At 36.9% G+C, this 20715-nt stretch overlaps 1 protein-coding gene across 1 annotated transcript in view; it reads left to right on the top strand.

Annotated features, from left to right (window-relative positions):
• Positions 1–540: 540 nt before the first annotated feature.
• The window catches only part of LOC129737858 (protein unc-80 homolog), a 43995-nt gene continuing 23820 nt past the window's right edge, over positions 541–20715 (top strand). Inside the window, exons 1-4 of the mRNA XM_055729022.1 lie at positions 541–578; positions 6235–6699; positions 14632–14821; positions 18187–18257. Coding sequence (XP_055584997.1) covers positions 541–578; positions 6235–6699; positions 14632–14821; positions 18187–18257 — 764 coding nt within the window. The remainder of the gene's footprint in view (positions 579–6234; positions 6700–14631; positions 14822–18186; positions 18258–20715) is intronic.

Raw genomic sequence — 20715 nt, 5'->3', positions numbered from 1 at the left:
AAACCTGATCTACCCGTACTTGATTCTATCTTCCCTGCTGATTAGGAAATAATTTTCAAACATTTGCGAATGGAACTCATCTTTGATTTCCTTTTATTTCAACCAAAGTAAATAGCTTGGTTACTTGTAATCGACACAAAAGCCACAAATTAGGATAAATGTCACTAATAAATCCCAGAAAAACTTTGGTATTCTTCAAATCTCTAATTAATAGAAAAATTTCACAAAACAAAAAATAGCTAGTTTTGTTTACAAACTAGCCCAAGTAAGGGCTTTGAAAGATGGCGTGGAAATAAGCCGTGACCTTTTCTCTTGTGCCTTCCCTCGTTCCTATTGATATTCTTTGAAAAGATTTGCAATTGTTGCGGTCCATTTGTAGGTAACACTGCCATTGATAGTATCTCGTTGCTCGACATCATCACCCCACATTTCTCCCTGCTCTTTCCGGTTCGTTCAGAGCCCAATCATTCATTGATGATGATGCGGTTCGTTATGAGTGCGATGGCCCATGGCGATTGCTTATAATGTGTCGATTGGACCATGCCGATTACAGCCATATATGATCGATACTTTGAAAGGTTAGTCGGGTAATGGTTCACGATTACCTTAGCCTAGCAATGCTGCTTTGTGCCATCAAGTTGAGGCTGCGCATCAACAGAAGAAAGCACTTGTGGGCGAATTATGACTTTGTAAATGCTGCTGCTGAAACTAGATACGGATGAGAAATCTTGCTAAATTAGGTATACAAACCGAACCAAAGCAGGGATTCCTCGGTAGAAAGTTTGACCTAGATTGAAATTTCAGGTGATAATGTTTTGGGACTCCACACATTGTCTACAGATATTTACGGCGTGTTCGTAAATCGATTTTCTTCTATCGAAGTGATTTTTTCTATCGATGCTGGCGTTTGTAAATTAAACAAACTGTATGCAAAAGCATTGGCAGGTGACTTGACATCTACTTTAAAAAAATCGATGCATCACTCATCACTTTTCAGATTGGTTGTTTTGATCTTTTGAAAAATAATTTTTATTCGAGTTACAAAAAACATGTGCAAATGAGGTGAGACGGTTTGCTGAGTCAGTTGACGAAAATAGAAGACCGCTCCAATGCTTAGTCTGAAATTCGATTCGAAAGTATGGAGAGGAAAACAGCTTTGTGAAAAGAATCTGGGCGAAAACCGGGTCCGGTGGACAAAACTTTGGACCGGAAAGTCATGCGTGTTTACGCCAGTTAGAAACAGCCTAAGTTCAGGATGCGACCAAAAACTTAGATTCGCTCTTAGCACTGTCCATCGTGCCGAGGTAAGATTTGGGCTAAAGACATATAAGAAGCAGAAGATGTCAAAGCCGAGTCAAAAACAAGTTGCTTCTGTGGTGGTATAGGCCAGTAGTTAATGAAAATTAAAAATCTTTCCAATTAAGTCAAAATAGATTAAAAAATCTGATCGTGTATTCTATTATGTACGTTTAATAAAATGAGCGTGAATGCCACGAGATGAATGCCTCGTCAGTCTACACTCAACCGAAAAGGAATAGTAAGAATGAAGATTCTCCCTGTGAATGCATGAATTCACCACAGCTTTTATCAAATCAAAAGCAAGTCGCCCACAGCATCGTCGCCTGCTGCCCACGTTTCGCAAGCATGATTATCAGGCTCTGTTTAGGCCGTATTTTGCATCAGTTCACTACTCAAAAGACACAATGTCTTGGTACCAATCCAACAAAATCATAACGAAGGAGATGAATCCATCAAATTGTCATCAAGCGAGACCGATTGAAACTTTTTGGGTCCTTACCTAATCATATTGTATCGTTCTGTAGAAAACTTCACAAAGGAATGGAAAAAGTGGCCAAAATCATCGCAATTCAGTTTGTGCTGAAACTAATGAGCAATCTTTGATCGAAAACTCGAACACTGGCCTTCGATTAACGGGAATCTAGTTTTTTTTTATCGATTCACTATAAAAGAAGGCAGAGAACATGAAAGTGAAAAAATGATTAAATTTGCTCCTAAATTGTGTTCAAACTGTTCATTTAAAATCGTGCTTAGACATAATGAAAAGCCTTATAATACTTTCAGCAGTCACTTAAATGACACGACAATTGACCCAACTAATTTTCAATTGACTGGTATGTGTTTTACACCATCGCCAAAAAGACAGGTGTTAAGCCCGAACTACAAATTTGTGTACAGTATGACCCATAAAAAATGCGAAAATCCTTCATCAAGAATCAAAAACACATTTCTAGATGAGAATATGATTTAAAAACTTTTTTAATTCATTCAAGCATATAGATAAACATATTAAGAAACAATAACTCGATGATAAGAAACAATAACTCGATGAAGAAAAAATAACTACTCTCTCCAGGAGAGATCTGAATTGAAAGTCTGCCCGAATCCACGGAAGTCTGATTCATCAAAATGTTCATTTGGACTTCAGTATTAACTTTTACTCCAGCTTTTATGAACACAGGAGGCATTTTCAATACTGAAAAATGAATATTAATATGCGAAAAATAAAAGAAAATCGTTGGAAAACCCGAAAAATTAGTAATATAGGAACCTTTTTTTTTATTTGCCTCTATTTGTTTCAATTCATTATTACATTTATATTACATTATTACATTAAATTAGGTGTTCAGTTCAATAATGAACTGTCCAGAGCCCTAAAGTTTACTAATCACTGAAATTTATTTATACGACTTAAATTTGCTGAGCGCAATCAAGTATTTAATGTAGGAGACCATCCTGTAATGTCAAACAAATTTTAAACTTAAAACTAAAAACTATCCTACAATTAAACTAATTATAAAGAGAACGAATCTCTGCGATGGAAGACTGCATTGATTTGCCTCTGAAGTTGGAGATGATTTTGTTGGCCATCTCTTCGATCGATTCAATGCCCGCAATCCGATGAAGATCTTCGGTGCTGTGCCAAGATGGAAGCCGCAAAATCATTTTCAGAACCTTGTTATGAATCCTCTGGATGGCTTTCTTCCTCGTCGCGCAACAGCTAGACCAAATCGGAACTGCATACATTATCGCTGGTCGGAACACCTGTTTGAATATGAGCAGCTTATTCTTCAGGCACAGCCGGGATTTCCTGTTGATGAGAGGATAAAGAGATTTAGTGTATTTATTACATTTAGATTGAATATCTTCGATGTGATTTTTAAAAGTAAGATTCCGATCAAGTGTAAGTCCCAAGTACTTCACGTGAACAGACCATTCTAATGAAACCCCATTAAAAGTTATGGAATGATTTTCATTAGGTTTTAAAAAATTTGCTCTTGGCTTATGGGGAAATAAAATAAGTTGAGTTTTGGAAGCATTAGGAGAAATTTTCCACATTTTAAGTAATTCAAGAAGGAATTTAAATTTTGTTGCAATCTACTGCGTACCACCCGTAAATTTCGACCTTTGGCTGAAAGCAAAGAATCATCAGCAAATAATCTTCTATTTTTTCCTTCTGGTACATCAGGAAGATCAGAAGTAAAAATATTGTATAAAATTGGCCCAAGTATACTGCCCTGAGGGACACCGGCTCTAATGGGTGTCCTATCAGAGCATGAATTTTGATAACTTACTTATAAAGTTCGGCTAGTCAAGTAATTTTGAATAATTTCGGTGAGATGTACAGGAAAATAAAATCGAGCTAATTTAGCTACTCAACCTTTGTGCCAATCACTGTCAAAAGCTTTTTCAATATCAAGAAGAGCAACACCAGTTGAATTACCTCAAGATTTGCTAGCGTTAATCATATTGGCTACGCTCAAAAGTTGATGTGTAGTAGAATGTCCATGACGAATACCAAATTGTTCATCAGGGAAAATATAATTCGGACTAATGTGAATCATCATTCTATTCAAAATAACTCTCTCAAATAGTTTACTTAAAGAAAGAAGCAAACTAATTGGTCGATAACTTGAAGGCTCTGAAGCACTTTTTCCAGGTTTCAAAATTGGAGTTACTTTGGCATTTTTCCATTTATTGGAAAAATAAGCCAAGTGAAAACATTTATTGAAGATTTTAACTAAAAAAATTAAAGTGCTTTCAGGCAACTTTTTAATAAGAATATAAAAAATCCCATCTTGCCCCGGAGCTTTCATATTTTAGAATTTTTTGAAAATCAATTTAAGTTCATCAATATTTGTCTCACAAGAACTTTCAGAACTTTAGAAAGAATATCATCAAATTCTAAGAAAATTTGAGCATCAATGGGACTAACAACGTTTAAATTAAAATCATGAGCAGACTCAAATTGTTGGGCTAATTTTTGAGCTTTTTCTGCGTTAGTTATAAGAAGTTTATCCCCATCTTTCAAGTAGGAATTGGCTTCTGGGGCTTTTTCAGAATTTTAATGGCTTTGAGTAGGGTTTTGTGTCCTCTACTGCTTTGCAAAATTTCCAATAGGAATAAAATTTAAACGACGTTTGATCTCTTTTTGAAGGTTGCAATAAATTAATTTCAAATAAGGATCCCTAGTACGTTGATATTGGCGTCGACGAACATTTAGGAACCTCTTTTTTGTTTTCCTGTAGGGAAGAGAGTCCACGGCGACCATTAAGTTGATCTATTGAGGTATGATCCCGTGTTTTTGTTTTTACTTTGCTATGCTGCTTGACACTCCTGCTCTATTGGTTGAAGTTGAAGTGCAACCTAAGTTTCTTTGAATAGATCCATCCACATGCATGTGCTGCATCATTGAGGCGTACAATTCCAAGGTATAGCCGGCTAGCATTTCACTAATGCTAAAACCACCAACCTTCATCATATTATGTGTGCCAGGTTAAACACGACCGGGATTCGATCTTATGAACGTTGGCTTAGAAGACAAGGATGCTATCCTCTAGACAACGATTTTGCTGGCATGATGTTGACACTTTTAATCATGATGTTCCATTTTTGGACTTGACATCAATAATTTCAATACTTACTAGTAAATTAAGGTGCAAACTTTTATAAGGGCATAATTTAGAACCCATATTGAGCATTCTAAACACTTTTGTCAGCTTTAAGTGAATAAGCTACAAGTGAACAAAAAAAAGTTCAAACTACATATTGTGCTTCTATTGTTAGAGACATTCATAACAGAAATTAAGGGATTAATTTGAACCGTTAACTCGTCGAACTCGTCCATTTATGAGTAAAACATGGATTTATAAAAAAAAAACACCGCTTGAAGGATCCAAAGTAGGGCAACTAACCCTATCTCCTTTGTGTACATCCTGTCAATATACCTTATGTTGTAGTACTGCATTGTTAACTGACAGATGAAGGTTAGAGCTGAAATACTCACAAAATGAAACCCTCAAAAATAGTCAAAACTAACCCAAAACAGACTGCTCAAATTTTTTGCAATTTTCATGGGTCATACAGTACTTATATTTTTACTCAGCTAAGAAAACTCTCGCAGTCTAGTCCAATGATGAGACTAATCATTACAAGCCGCGGTACACCTAGTTGTGGTGTTGCCGTTCAATTATCCGTTTTCGCAGTCAGTGAGGCGTCTTTCCAGTCAGATGTGACCGTAGTCAGACCTGTTTGCCGACCGAGCCATCCCCGGCGAGAACCAGGCCGCTTCAAGTGAATGCCAATCGTATCTTATACTTAGGTTTTTGCCCAATCGGCACAGGAAATCCAGAAGATGTGCGAGAGGTGGGAAATTCGATCGCACCATTTCAGCCAAATGATCATGAAAAGTAATCAGCCAAACCGAACGACCCCGTGCCCGGACCAGGTTTCAAACATTACGGACGAGTGCCAAGTGCGCCTTTGAGCACTTAATACAGTCAGCCGAGAAAGGCGACCTAATCAGAACGTGCGACCTAATGAAGTGAAAGTTCCCGGGGCACACCCGTGATTTGATGTGAAAAATCGTTAGCCGTTCATTAAACTTTGGGAGGATGAGAATTTTGGGTACCAGTACAATTGAATGATCGATTAGTTCGCCCCATGACATGGGTTGGGGTCATAAACTGTTAAATTTGCTTAGTGAATTTTGTCATTAGTTCGGAGTTGGATAGGGTGAATCATACACAGATGAACAATTCAGGCATATAATGTGTGAATGAAACTGTGTTATAAACTGTTAAATATTGAACACCGTAAATAATAGTAGATCGCATACTGAAGTCCTAGAAAACGTCTAAATTTGTACTGTAAAATTTAAAAAAAAATCGTACAATGCTCTAATGATTATTTTATCTTTATCTTCGTCTCTTGCAGTTTGATTCTTCTGCTGATGACTGTGCTGGCCATCCTGGGAGCGGCCACCGGAAGTGATGACGCCAAGAGATCAGCAAAATCCAGCAAAGATTCGGTGATAACGGTTATCAAGCACCTGGACAACGAAACCATCAAAACGGCCAAATCTCTAACGTCCCCCCAATCGAAATCCGGTCGTGCCAAAAAGTCCAGCCACAAATCAACGCCGATCACGTATATTACCACGTTGGCCGATTCCGGACATATGTATTACGGTGGCGGAAAAACGCTGCAGAAAAAGAACGGCAAAGCACACGAAGACAAGTCAGCCGTCGATCATTCTGTTGCGATCCAAAATCATCATCATCACCAGCAGCAGCAGAAAAAGGCCAAGAAACAGCATCATTATTCGGAAAAATCTGCCGGAAAATCGCTCGAGGTTACATCGCCGCTCAAGGAACCGCAGTCCAATCCGGAGCTGTTCAGGTAAGACGAGAGAACTTATGATATTTAGACAAACACATTCCTAAAATATTGTCGATCGTTTCGAGATTTTTTTTATAGACTCCAAATTAGTAAAAATATTCCCAAACCTATATTTACCATTTCACAAGGCAACAAAATTCACGTTTTTCCAAAGTGCGAAAAATACAAGAGCTAATATTAACTAATATTGGGGCGCTGATTCCAAATAAAGGGTGATACGGTCAAAATTTGGTCAATATCAACTTGACGTATTTCTTTCAATTTTGCATTAAAAAAACCTGAACACCCCTCATTTTGAAGGTATGTGTGTGTAGAATGTTGCTCCTATTTTGATTATGGAATTCACTCTTCCGTTGTCAAAATGCCGTCCAAGGAAGAAGAACAGCGTATCAAAATTTTGCTCGCACATCGCGAAAATCTGAGCTACTCGCACGCAAAGCTGGCAAAATCGCTAAAAGTTTCCAAATCAACCGTTACAAATGTAATTAAAGTGTTTGGGGAACGTTTGTCGACAGCCAGGAAGTCGGGGGGAAATCGAAAACCGGAAGCCGCTGAAACGACAAAGAGAGTTGCCGGTAGTTTCAAGCGAACCCCTAACCTCTCTCTCCGAGATGCCGCAAATAAGCTTGGTGTATCGTCTACAACCGTGCATCGAGCCAAAAAACGAGCCGGACTATCGAATTACAAGAAGGTAGTGACTCCAAATCGCGATGATAAACAAAATACCACGGCCAAAGCGTGATTCCGGAGGCTGTACACAACGCTGACGAAGTTTGACTGTGTGGTAATGGACGACGAAACCTACGTCAAAGCCGACTACAAGCAGCTTCCGAGACAGGAGTTTTATATGGTAAAAGGAAAGCGAAAGGTAGCAGAGATTTTCAAGCACATGAAACTGTCAAAGTTCGCGAAGAAATATCTGGTTTGGCAAGCCATCTGTACCTGTGGCTTGAAAAGCAGCATTTTCATAGCTTTCGGGACTGTCAACCAAGAAATTTACGTGAAAGAGTGTTTGAATAAACCAAGCTTCCGATATTCGCTCAGGATAGCTGATCTCTGAACGCTGTTTCCAAAGCTCTCTCAGGTAGTGAGAAGAACCGCCTTCAATTACTATGTGAGCAGAGAACATGTTGCGCGACACTTATTCCTGTATTATCGGAGAGCATACGTTGCTTGTCTTGTTCGCGGCGGAGTGGAATTCTATCTCGTCAACACCCATTGGAAGTTCGCTAACAAGATAATTCCCCGTTCCTTGTATAGCTGCAGAACAAAACGACAGGGGGGAAATTTTAGTTTGTCGCACTCGCTTGCGATAGGTTCGTAGCATTTATCAGCAGTGACAAACTCGGCTCTGAGTTGGATCACATGGATCGCTCGTACGTTTATCACATACGTCGGGCGGTGGCAGAATAATGTATAACATAAACTAAAATCAAAATATCTCGAAAACGCGTGGATATTTTTGAGTCATGTTTTGACAAAAAATATTCTAAGAGTTAAAAGGAACTTACTTATGACATTTTCGTTACTATTTGTTCCGCAAAGTGTGAGAAACTGGTGAGGATATTGAAAAAATTGCTTAATTAGTTATCATTATTTCTAAGAAAAAAAGTAATTTTCCATCGAAAGGTTTGAGGATTCAAACAACTTTTAAATCTTAATCGATCACAAACATTATCCTACACTTAATGAACATTTTATATTAATTTTTATTAGTTTCGTTATTCACAATTTATTCTCAGTTTGATGCATTGTTGATAATGATAAGTTATCTGAGAAGGAGTTTATTTGAGTTGCGGGCTTGTGAGGAACTCGAAGCTTTCTTCAGTGTTTTTTTTTCAGTTTTTCAGAGTGACATTCAAACATTTTCAATACTTTTGATAAAGTGTACAAAAAATACTGCAGACCCCGTTCGATTTTGGCAACATTCGATTTTGACACATGTGCCAAAATTGAACGGTTTTTAGAAGCGACATTACCATTTAGTTTCCTCTATAACAGAACCAATATAATTTAGACAAACACCGAAAATACGTTTTAACGTTCAGAAATGGTGACATAATACAATAACAAAATCAAAAAAAAAAATCAAGTACTCAAACATTACAAAAAGATGAAAAATTAAAAAAATAAATCAAAAATAAATACAAACAATTGACTAAAAATGACAAAATCTACTTAAAAATGATGAAAAATGACAAAAACAGTAAAAATGACAAAAAAACAATGATTATAAACAAAACAAATAGTGCAAAATGTATCGAAAACATAAGAAAAAAATATAAAAATTCTTAAAATGGTCGGAAATTGACTTAAAATAACGTGATTGATAATAAAAATCATAAATTTGTAAAAATAAAAGAAAAAAACCTCAGAAAAAAAACCGTTCAATTTTGGCAACACAAAATGTTTGTGCATGTTGCCAAAAACGAACGGGATCTGCACTTCCAAATTTAGATTCCTGATCAGATTTCCAATACCAGCACAGATTTTTTTGCTGCGATTATAGTCGTTTTACCATCTTTATGGCATTCGCGACTTTACTGCACAGAATTGAAATTTCTTTCAGAGCCCTCAATCGTTAATTTAAAAGTATTTTAATTTAAAGGTTTTTTTATTCAATCTGAATTATTTATTTTTTTTTATTTTCAATACAACTTGCAAATCTGAATTAAAATATGAAGTCCAAATGATGAACATAATCATATAATAATTATCCACCTTTCCCTGAAGTTTCAACTCATATGCATAAAATATGAGTTGAAGAAAAAATTTATGGAAATTTTTTTGAATGAAATACAAAACCAAATTTGGATAACGATTTCGAAACACCATTTAATTTCTATTTTCTATTGACGATGTGAATAGAATACCAAGAATACTAAACTAGATACGGAATTTGAAATATGAAAACAGAAATACAATTTCCATTTTGATAATAGGGATCCTCTGAAATGAGTTTAATCTGATTTCAAATTCAATATTCAAATATGAATTTCTATCATTTTTAAAATTTGTAGCAGGATTCGGAAGCTTACCCCCATTCTGAGGATAAGGATTAGATTTCGGGTTTTTTTTTCATCAGCTTTGACTCAGGATTGTCACTCTTGTATAACCTCATTCAATTATCAAAATTCAATAAATAATAATTAAACTTGTTTTGTATAGAGTAAAGTATCCGCTCACTTTTCCTAGACCCTCATGGGAGAGGGGGGGGGGGGGGGTAAAGCCAACTCCCCCTTCCTCCCATTCCACGGCAATGCCCAAAATGACAAATTCCCAAAATCAAACCCCAGAATTAACTATTCATCAGAACATTTTTTCCAGAAGGCATCATTTATCATTTTATTTAAAAAAATACATTGCATAACCAAATATCTGAGGTGAGTTTTAATTTTCAAATTTAACATCAAAGCAAAATTTATTTCTATTCAACCATGAAAAGTGTAGAAAAGTAGTTATTTGGATGGGAAATGTATATTTTTCAGTCAAATAAATTCGACTGGAACGATACCACCAGGAGCAAGCTAATGTTTTCCATTAAGTAAAAACAAGTAATTCAAAAATTATGTAGGTGGATATTAAAAATCCCAGAACAATTTCGAATTCCAAATAAGTCAAAATACGTGTAGGCATACGATTTGTATACGCCGATTCTCCTGTTAGGAAAACTGCTCCATCCTTCTGCTGAACGCTACAACCAAACCAGCTCGGAAACAAACGAAGGATAATACATCGCTCAGAGTTGTCTCTTGAGTCGCTCTACACAGATAGCATTCAGAGGTGATAAGCGACAACTTGTATTTTCAATGTCGCTTATCATCGTTGAGTTGATTCATTATAGATAGGTGATCTGTTGCATTCGTCTGCCCGTAGGATACAATGAAACAAGATTCTTTGCAGGAACTCTCTCTAGGCTGATAAAATGTCACGCGGGATTGTAGCAGAGAGAAAATACACCATGTTTGTTTCGGCGGAGAATTCTCTCGCTCGACGATAAGGAGAAATGATCCAATTTCGGATCCTTGGAATAAACGTCTGCTGCCTTTCCTGGAGAAACATGGTTTATTCCGTACAGTTTTGGCCGGACTTGGCATCTTGCCATGACGGTAAAAAGACCATGGAGTGGTACGCCGCCAACAACGTGCAGGTGGTTCCCAAGAACAAGAACCCTCCCAACAAGCCAGAGCTCCGCCCAATTGAGAAATACTGGGCTATTGTCAAGCGGAACCTATTTTATTTACACAGTATTCCATCTCACGACATAACTTGACGAACATAATTTCTAAAATTCACTCGGTCCATGGAAACCGTTCTCTAATTTCTCGTGCACCCCATGAGCTTGAGCTTGAGCTTGCTATCAACAACGGTCCACCTGCGGCCCCTCTGGCCAATGGCATAATGGTTGCACTCCGTGATTGGTTCGAGACAATCAAAGTTCCACAATGAACCAAATGAAATGTGCTGGGGGGAAGAATCACAATCTCACTGTGCACTTTTGAGAATCTCCTACCTAAAAATGAACAAATAACGACGCCGGCCAAGTCCATGTAGTCGATAGGAGGAAGGGAAGTGCAGCACATGTGGAGATATGTTTAGCGGAGACCGGCTGTATGCCATCCCTCCACAAATCTCTACGATGAATATTTGGGGAAAAGGTAGTGTGGCATGGAAAATCACCTTAGTAGGCGATTAAGGCACTTTAGACCTAAGCTCCTAATATCTTAAAATGCCTACGTTTCCTATTGAAACTCCTGATTTAACCTAGAGGCCTTTAATAGGTGTAAGTAAACAAATTTGTCGTGCTACTTTTTTATTGTACAAGATATGCCTAGATTGTAAAGATACTAAACATATCAAACATATGAGAAAATAAAATTATTTTTCACAGTGTCCCTTGCTGCACTTGGCCTCATATAATTTAATGTTCAAATTTGGTGTTGTAGTCCAATCTATCAATTTGAAATTCAGATAAAATGTTTTTGTGATAACACGGTGGCACGAAGTTTTTCAAAATATCTACAAAAATGAATAAAAACTGCTTGGCAAATCAAAAGGCCAATTAAGCTTGAAAATAAATACTTTCTTCCTAGTTTCACTGTTTTTGGTCTAAATTTTTACCATTATATTATTTTAATTAATGAAACTTTACAAACAAATCTATTGTGGAGAACTAACCGGTTTTATTAGAAATTTTTGAAACAAACCCTAAAATAATCAGCATTTCTCAAATTATCATTTGGGGCCATCATGATCAGAGGGATATTATTCATCAAATCATGAATTAAGTATATCAATCTATTCTTCATATCTCAATCCAAATGACATATTAAGAAACTTTAAGCTAGAAAAATTACATCGCAATAAGAAACTAGTTAGAAGAATCGTTATGAAAGTATTTGAATGTATATCTTCGTCAGTATTTTAAAATAAAATATTTCGAACCTATATTTTGAAACTATTGCATGATTTGCATACAATTTTTAATGGTGGGCAGCTGAAATAGGGTATTATTTTGCAAAAAAAAACAAAACTTGGCTTCAGTTATCCTGTTGACCATCATGTTTTTGATAAGCCGCTGCACTCCACGTGTAAATGGTATAAAAATAAAAATGACACCCTGAGAGTCTTTTTTTACATAAAAATATTACCTAACACTGTTAACCACCCACAGATTTAACTTAGATATTTCCCTTTTCTCATTCAACTACTCGAAATATATATACATATCCAATAATTGTACGGAACAACCAAAAATATATGGAAATTGAAAAAAAGACATAAAAACTTTTTATCCAAACATGCACTTCGTGGATCCTCGCACAAACCAACCTGTCCCTTCAACTTATTATTAGTCCATTGCCCAAGTTTTACCAAAATTTAAAACACCAGGAACAGTTTACATCTTCTTATTTCATATTGATTCAAGCTTCGATCATTTTCATGTATGAGTGAGCAGGATGTACAAATCAGGCACGAAAAATCTTACACCTCCCTCCCTCTAACGCAGCAAGAAAGCACACGATTAGTAGGTATCGGTATTTGAAAACGCTAGCGCCCAATCATGGGCGAGATATCAATTTAGCCAGTGTGGGTCAGTGTAAATCAACCAATTTTACTTTTTTATCAGAACTTTTCAAAATACGCAAATTTAAAGATTATGTAGAAAAATTTCTTTTCAGTACATATATCAAATTGTTTGTTTAGGATTAAATTGAAATTTTCGAAACATAGATTTACAAACGAAGAGTTTTTGGTGATGTTCTCAATAGTTAAACAAACATTAAGAGATACTAATTATCAACATTTAACAAAAAAGTGATTCTCTTATTCTTTAAATACTTTGGGTTTGGCTTTTTGTAAGCTTAAGAATTGCTGCCAAGCATTCTGCGCTAGGGCAATGAATATTAATAACATCGTTGATAGAATATCTTAGATGATGAAACCACACGAGTGAACGAGATGGCATGGTAAAATTCTCTTCCATTCTGCTTTGGTCGGCCTGGAATTCTAGTAAATATTTTTCCTGAATTTCATAATAGTTAAACTTGAAAAAGAAATTTAATTTGATTTTTTAAATAAACGATTTCACCGATTTACACGCGTTTTCCCTTGACTAAATTTTGACCGTATCACCCTTTAGCTAAGGAAGCACATGGTACTGTTCGGTTATTTTTTTTTTATCTAGTTAGTGTTAATTTTTGAATAACGTTCAACCTTAACCTTTACCACGAGCATATCGCAGTAATCCAAGAAGACAATTTCTAGCAAAAACGAATCCTGATTGCTTTTCTTGAACGATTTTAGAAACACTGGTTATAATTATATTTATTGAAGAAAGTTAACAAATGATAACCGTCCGAAAAATATCTTTATACCAACAGTGTTTACATAGGACAATAAAAGCAAAATAAAGTTTGTAGGTTATATCATTAAGCCAATCCGTCAGGGTTTGATACCGTTCTCTTCCAGACACGTTAATATTAAGAAAGTCAGGAACGCTAATTTCGCTGCAATCCTTCCATCAGCCAGTGGAAGAGCCTTCTTCCTCTACACACTCACTTTGTAAGATTTCCGCCAACAACGTTAAAAAAGTTGTAAAAAAATCACTTCACTCGTTTTTATCAAAGCCCTCAAGGTATCAAAAATTCAAATTGCACCGCTCAATCGTTTTAAAAACATGAAACAGCCTCATTAAAACCGATATTTTTTTTGTTTTTTCAATATACTGGAGCTCTGAAAATTTGCTGCCAGAAAAAAACACGTCTAACCGATTTGACCGCAGCCTATTCATCTATCATTAAATGATTAAAAAGTGTGCATAAAATAAAAATTAAAAGTAAACTATAACTTACAAATCATGGTGAATTAGAAGACTGCATTTATATAGTACTGTAAATAAACTTCGGTTTAACCATTTGCTTGTTAGAAGATAATAATCAATCGTGATCCTGGATTTCTATGGAGGGGAAAAACTTGAATGCTTGCACGCTCGTGAAGGTCAGATTTCGACCCCACTGGCAAACGGCAAATGATTGGAAACCTCAAGTTCTTCTGGAAGAAATTTTGCAAACAACTTTCTCTAAATAAATAAATTCGACCCCAGGATTACATTAGCATCTCTATAAGCATTACGGGACAAGCCAATGGGTCAGTGGAGTGTGAAACCAGCAAAATAGGTTCGCAGTGCTAATCGGCTGCAATTTGATCCCCCAGGAATACTCAGAATTCTTCGCATGTGCGCGATCCGATGCAATGTCGTATGTTGTAGCAACAGCAGCAGCAGCATCGGCATCGGATAAACCCAACATGTCGTGCCGTAGAAGGCTTTCGTGGGAACAGTTTTCGCTTTCACTTTACCATGCAATTTCAGTGTAATAGAGAAAGAGCCAGCGCTAACTTGACTTTTCCGTATTTGTTCTCTTCCGCCAGCAAACTGGGACTCAGCAAGCTGCACGTCTCCTCCAACCACCACAAGAAGCGATTAGCGGTGGAGTCCCGTCATCACGGTCGACCCGATGACTCACATATGTTCGTGATCAAGCTGCCACCGAATCCGTACTACTACACCAACAATGGACCGGTCCCGGCGCCGAACGCCATCGATGATGTAGGCAAAAAGGTACGTATTATATTTATGCTTCAAGTATTTACCTGCACAACACTTGAAACAGGTACAGGTTAGCACTTTGACCCATTCTTGCCGGTTCATGCAGTGAAGAAGCCAAAAGTTCATTTACCTACTTTTAATTTTTTTCAATCATCGCTTTCAATGGAGGATGTTAACACATTAAGGACCGCAAAAATTTCTTAACCGGGAAGCACCGAATTTCGGCATTAATAAATTTTGTGCATTTAATTTTTGAAGGATTAGTTTTGTAGAATATAGTTTCATTGTTAATTTGTTACATTTGAGTTACGCGTCTAAGTTCGCCGTCAGCAAAATAAAAAACGAAGTAGGTATTTCGTATTTGGTCCGCGATGAATTAACAGTAGACTGGCCCAAATTTGTATGGGATGATTTTTACAACATTTTTTTTCAACGCGCCACCTCCTAGATTAGTGCCTTTAGGTGAAAAAATAACTATCTGACAGTTTCAGGTCATTTGGCAGAAGCACGAGGTGGCGCAAAGGACTTGAAATTTGTATGGAGATTTTTGGCAAAATGTATGAAAAATCGAAATACTTTCACTCTTTGTGTTCTAAAATATGTTTCCAGTATGCTAGAATGCTCAGAATTTCAGGAATTGTAGTTCAAACAATGATAAACAAGTTTGGAGAAGATTGTGACGTGATACGAGTTGACTGTGATGAGTTATTTGTAAATGAATGTGTGTTTTTTTCGTTACTGGAAACATATTTTAGAACACAAAGAGTGAAAATATGTCGATTTTTCATACATTTTACAGAAAATCTTCATACAAATTTCAAGTCATTTGCGCCAGCTCGTGCTTCTGCCAAATGACCTGAAACCTTCAGAAAGTCATTTTTTCACCTAAATGCAACAACCTAGGGGGTGCCGCGTTGAATAAAAGGGCCAGTCTAATTAACAGTCATATTTGACGAAAATTTTTAGTTTTGAAACTTAACAGCACCAAAATACATTTCCGCATACATTGTCAAAACGCTGACATTTTCAAAACAGTCTGCGAAATGACCCAAATACGATCGAACCCTTTTGAGTTTTATAAGTAGAAAAAAACAACTTTCTTTCTCAATTTTAAACTATGCAGCTGATTATAAAAGACATGGCCAACTGTGAGCCACTTTTGATCAGCCGTAATGATTTCCAATTGATCCCATATTGCAAAGTCGCCTAACGAATTTCCTGAACCCACCGATTTGCATCTGGTTGATGTTTTTTTCGGGATGAAAAACGGGCTTTCCAAGCAATCTAACATAAGCTTCAATCGTGCAGCATGGCTCATGGCTTGTGGTGAAAAGGGGAATTTAGTATTTGATGCCCGGGACCGCTGTCATCGATCTCACCATATCCATGCATGCACGCGTCGATACCACCCGGTTGTGCTGGGGTTTGCTTAACGTCTAGATAAGGAGATGCCATCAATGGATACCTTTCACAAGTTATGATATGTTTATGGAAATAGATCTAAGTGGGACGAATGGGCTTGCGTTTATTTGATTACATTTCCGTTTCGATTTCGAAGCCTCCGGGAATGATTAATGGAATAAATCGGCGCAGTTAAGCATGAATGCAACTGGTTTTCGAGAGAAAATTCAAAGTTACCTGATCTTTGATTGCGTCAAAAAGATTACTACATCGTAGGTTTTGTTTTCTCCATTCACAAAAAATTTTTGTTATTTATAATGAGATTACAGCCGAGAAAGTTACAGTAACAAATATCAAGCTTTTATCAAGCTCTTAACTTTTCCTTTTCACTGACTAAATATGATTTTTTCATTGTACATGTGACACATTTCACGCACTTGCGCCCTGAAAGTAGAAATTTCCCAATATCTCCTTCTGCTAAAACTTTCCGGTAGTCTTGAAGAGGAGTATTCAACGTGTTGGAAAATGTATAGTTTCAATTTTTCTATATGTTGTTGACTTAGGTACGCATCATATGCTTCTTTTCTCAAACTAGCTCGAAAAAATATCTTATATATATATACAAAAATGAAGGCGTTTTCTTTGTAACACCATCACGTATTTTTGTTATTTATTTCTTATCAACGGATCGCACGTTGATCCAAATGATTACTTAAAATTAAAAATTAAAAACATAACATTAAGTCTAACAATGGGGTTCTCAAGGCCCGTATCACTTTTCTTCGGAAAACATCCCTCGAAACGTCGAAGTCAAAATGCGCCGAGAAACGGTTGAACGATCTCATTGCGCCGATGAGGGCGCTGTTAGCTCCGTAATCGTTCATTCGAAGGGGAATGTACAACTGAAGATCCAGATTTCTCAGACCACGGGGTCGTACACTAAGCGGAATAGCCTCCAGTAGCGTGGGACAGTCGATTCGCGATGTCAGGAGGTCGGCGACGAATGAGCCACGTGTTGCTGTCTGCGAGCTTGAAGAGTATCGATATCTATGAGGCGGCATCGATTTTCGTAGCTACATAAGCAAAAAGGGTCTTGCCAGTTCAGGTGTCTAAGGGCCTATCGCAAGAATCGCCGCTGGATAGCCTCGAGCCGATCGACACCGTTCTGGTAGTAGGGACACCAGACAGCTGATGCGTATTCAAGGATGGAACGAACGATGCTGCAGTATAGGCTTTTCAGGCAATACACATCCTTGAAGTCCTTCGCCACTCTAAAAATGAAACCGAAACTTCTGGATGCTTTGTCAATCACGTAGTTGGTGTGTGCCTTGAATTCCAAGCGCTGATCTAAGATTACGCCAAGATCGTTAACGTGGTTCACACGTGAATGGGTTCGTCTCCTAGGAGGTACTCCGCGATTAAAGGTTGCCGCTTAAGAGAAAAAAAGCTGATGACTGCACATTTGTTGCGGTTTAATGGCAGACAGTTAAGGTCCACCAATCAGCGAAGAGGTTAAATTGACATTGCAGAAAGTTTATGTCGTCGTTGTCGTTTATGGTGTAAAATAGTTTTAGGTCATCGGCATAGCAGAGTTTGGGGACGTCGAGGAGTGACAACACGTCGTTGAAAAAATTAGGAAAATGATCGGTCCTAGATGGCTACCTTGGGGCACACCAGAGGTGGCTGGGAACTGCCTGGAAAAGGTGTCACCCGTTCGAACAATCAATTTACGACCGGTTAACTAACTGCGGAACCAGCCCAGTAGCGTACCACAGAATCCTAAGCGTTCGAGTTTTCCGATGGCAATCCCATGGTTCACCTTGTCGAATGCGGCGGACAGATCGGTGTAGATTGCATCAGTTTGAGATTTGGCAGCAAAACTTTCATGCACAACAGAAGTAAACGTTAGCAAGTTACTTGTTGTAGAGCGGTTGGGCATGAATCCGTGCTGATCATTGGAGATGTAATTTTTGCAGGACGTGAAAAAAGGATCCAAGACCACAAATTCAAATAGTTTGGCAATAGAACATAAAGCAGAGATTCTACGGTAATTGTTAATATCTCTCCTATCTCCTTTTTTATGAACCGGGAATTACATAATTAAACAAGCACCCGCAAATTTTATTGGTGAGGGGGAAACTAAAGCTCATAACAAACTACACACAAAACTATCCAGGCCGGAAATTAGCAAAATTTTGCTTAAATTTAACTAGCAAGAAACATCGCATCAATTTAGCAAAATTTTTAAACTAAAATTTTAGCAAACGAAAAAAAGTGAGCCGCCGCATTTTTTACTCAAATTTTTAGCAAAATCCGGAGAAAAAAGATCTCCCGGATCTGAAATTTCAAAATTTATAGTTTTGTTATCTGGAGAATACTAAACGTTCATTCAATTTTGATTTATTTTTCACATTTTTTTTTTAATTTTACACATTTTTTTTTTAATTTTACACATTTTTTAAAACAGAAGTTCCGATCTTGGGAACGCACTTTCCACCGAGCGAAGTGCCAAGCAAATGCACCGGGTGTGTGCCTGAATGAAGCTCGTTGAATTTTCAGTCGTGGTCCTTCTTCATTTCCGGACGGTTGCGGGTTTCTTGTTGCATATTTAACTTCGTAGAAAAAAAAAACAAATAAACAATTTTGCAATTAAAAATACGGAAATTTTTTACAGTGATTGATCCTTACCTCTGTTCGCTTCCGATGTTGAGTTGGCCAGTATTTTGTTGTAGACTAAGCCACTTTTTCAACCACCAACATCGATCTTTCGGAACCGCGCTCAATCTTGTCTGTTTGTTTTTTTTCTTCTCCTCACCCGCGGCGGCTGTTGTCTGTACACAAAACGGCTAGAAGTCCTCCATTTCACTAAAATCAAGCAAGATGAACTTTCATGCTGCTAAAATCAAGTAAATTTAGCTTTTTGCTAACTCAACGGTAAAAAAATGTTTTTGCTAACGGAAAGTAACAGTGAAATTTCGCTAAGTAGAGCCCCGAAAGTTTTGTGTGTGCTCATATGCTGAAATACTGAATGCTGAAATGCTGAATGAAAAAGAATTTTCCATAAATTATCTATAAGGTTCTCAAACGCAACCAACTTGCAAATCATAGTTTGTGAGGAATCACGGGCCACAAAATGTGGGGAATTTTGAGCCACCTTTATTTTGGTGTTTTTATACACGCTCACAACTTCAAATAAATTTAACCTATCTGTCAATTTTTCTCATGTCAAATGCAGAGTTATGAAAAATTTTCTGTCTTTTTTATCAATGCGATAGAGCCGTACATAAATCCTATATAATGAATTTTGCCAAAACGTTCGTAAGCCAGGTTGTTGAAATTATTCGATCATGTATCATATTTATGAAATTACTTTCATATAGCAACATGAATTGAGACATTACACTCTTGAGTCAACTCATAAACTTTGAATGTTATTTGAACAATTTTGATATGATGGCCACGATTCCCCACAATTTTCCAAAATACAAAAAAAAATACTTTTTTTATACAGTCATAACCCAGGAAAATAATTTACTTAACAAATAAAAAAAACTGGCTAATGATACGTTAGAAATGTAGAAAAACATACCATTTATCATTTTCATTTTGTCTTTTGTTATTAATCATCAAAGAAAAAAAGTGGCCCATGATTCCCCACTCTCCCCCATATTCAATTAGTTGTATGATAACTTAGACACAAAATTTTCGAGGCCGGAAATTAGCAAAATTTGTTCAAATTTGACCAGCTAGAAACTTAGCAATCAATTTAGCAAATTTTTCGAACTAAAATTTTAGCAAACGAGAGAAACATTTAACGGCCGCGCGCCGTAAGTTTTGTTCACTTTTTTACACAGAATTTTTTTTTTTTGACTAGTACGTGTCACTAAAACTTTAACAAAATTATTCATTATTAACAAAACCTGTAATTTTAAACTGTTTTCCTTAAAAGTTAACGAAGATTCATTTATTATTACAGCAAATGTCCTGTAAAAAAGTTGTACACTAAGAGTTAAATGTCACGTAATTTGTTTTTCGACCTGTAAAATTACGATAAATGTCCTGCTCCTTTTTGTTACCGGACATTTGCGTAATTTTACAGGAAATAATTATTGCTGTGTAGCAAAATCCGGTGGAAAAGATAGCCCCAGATCTAAAATAACAAAATTTACAATTTCCGAAGGAATGTTTGATCATTAAATAGAATACACGAATAACTTCACTTTTAATTTATTTCTCACAATTTTCGGTACTTCATTCCCCACTTTTCGTTAAATTGGAGGTAACTTGTTCCGGTTACGGAATGCACCTTCCGGCAAGCGAAATGCCAAGGGTTGACCCTCATCCTGTTTGCCGGCAGTTGCATCCTGCGGGGAGAATTTTTTCCTCTAATGAATGATCATTCTTCTACTGACAGAGCACTGTTGGTGTGTGACTTCGAAAACACTTATCCAGTGCTACGTGTGATCAGTGAAATGAATTGCGATCGTTGATTTCTCAGCCAGTTA

The sequence above is a fragment of the Uranotaenia lowii genome, chromosome 1, assembly GCF_029784155.1.
Source record: "Uranotaenia lowii strain MFRU-FL chromosome 1, ASM2978415v1, whole genome shotgun sequence".
NCBI lineage: Eukaryota > Metazoa > Arthropoda > Insecta > Diptera > Culicidae > Uranotaenia > Uranotaenia lowii.
Note: the sequence above shows the minus strand (reverse complement) of the source record. Positions and strands in the feature narration are given on the sequence as shown.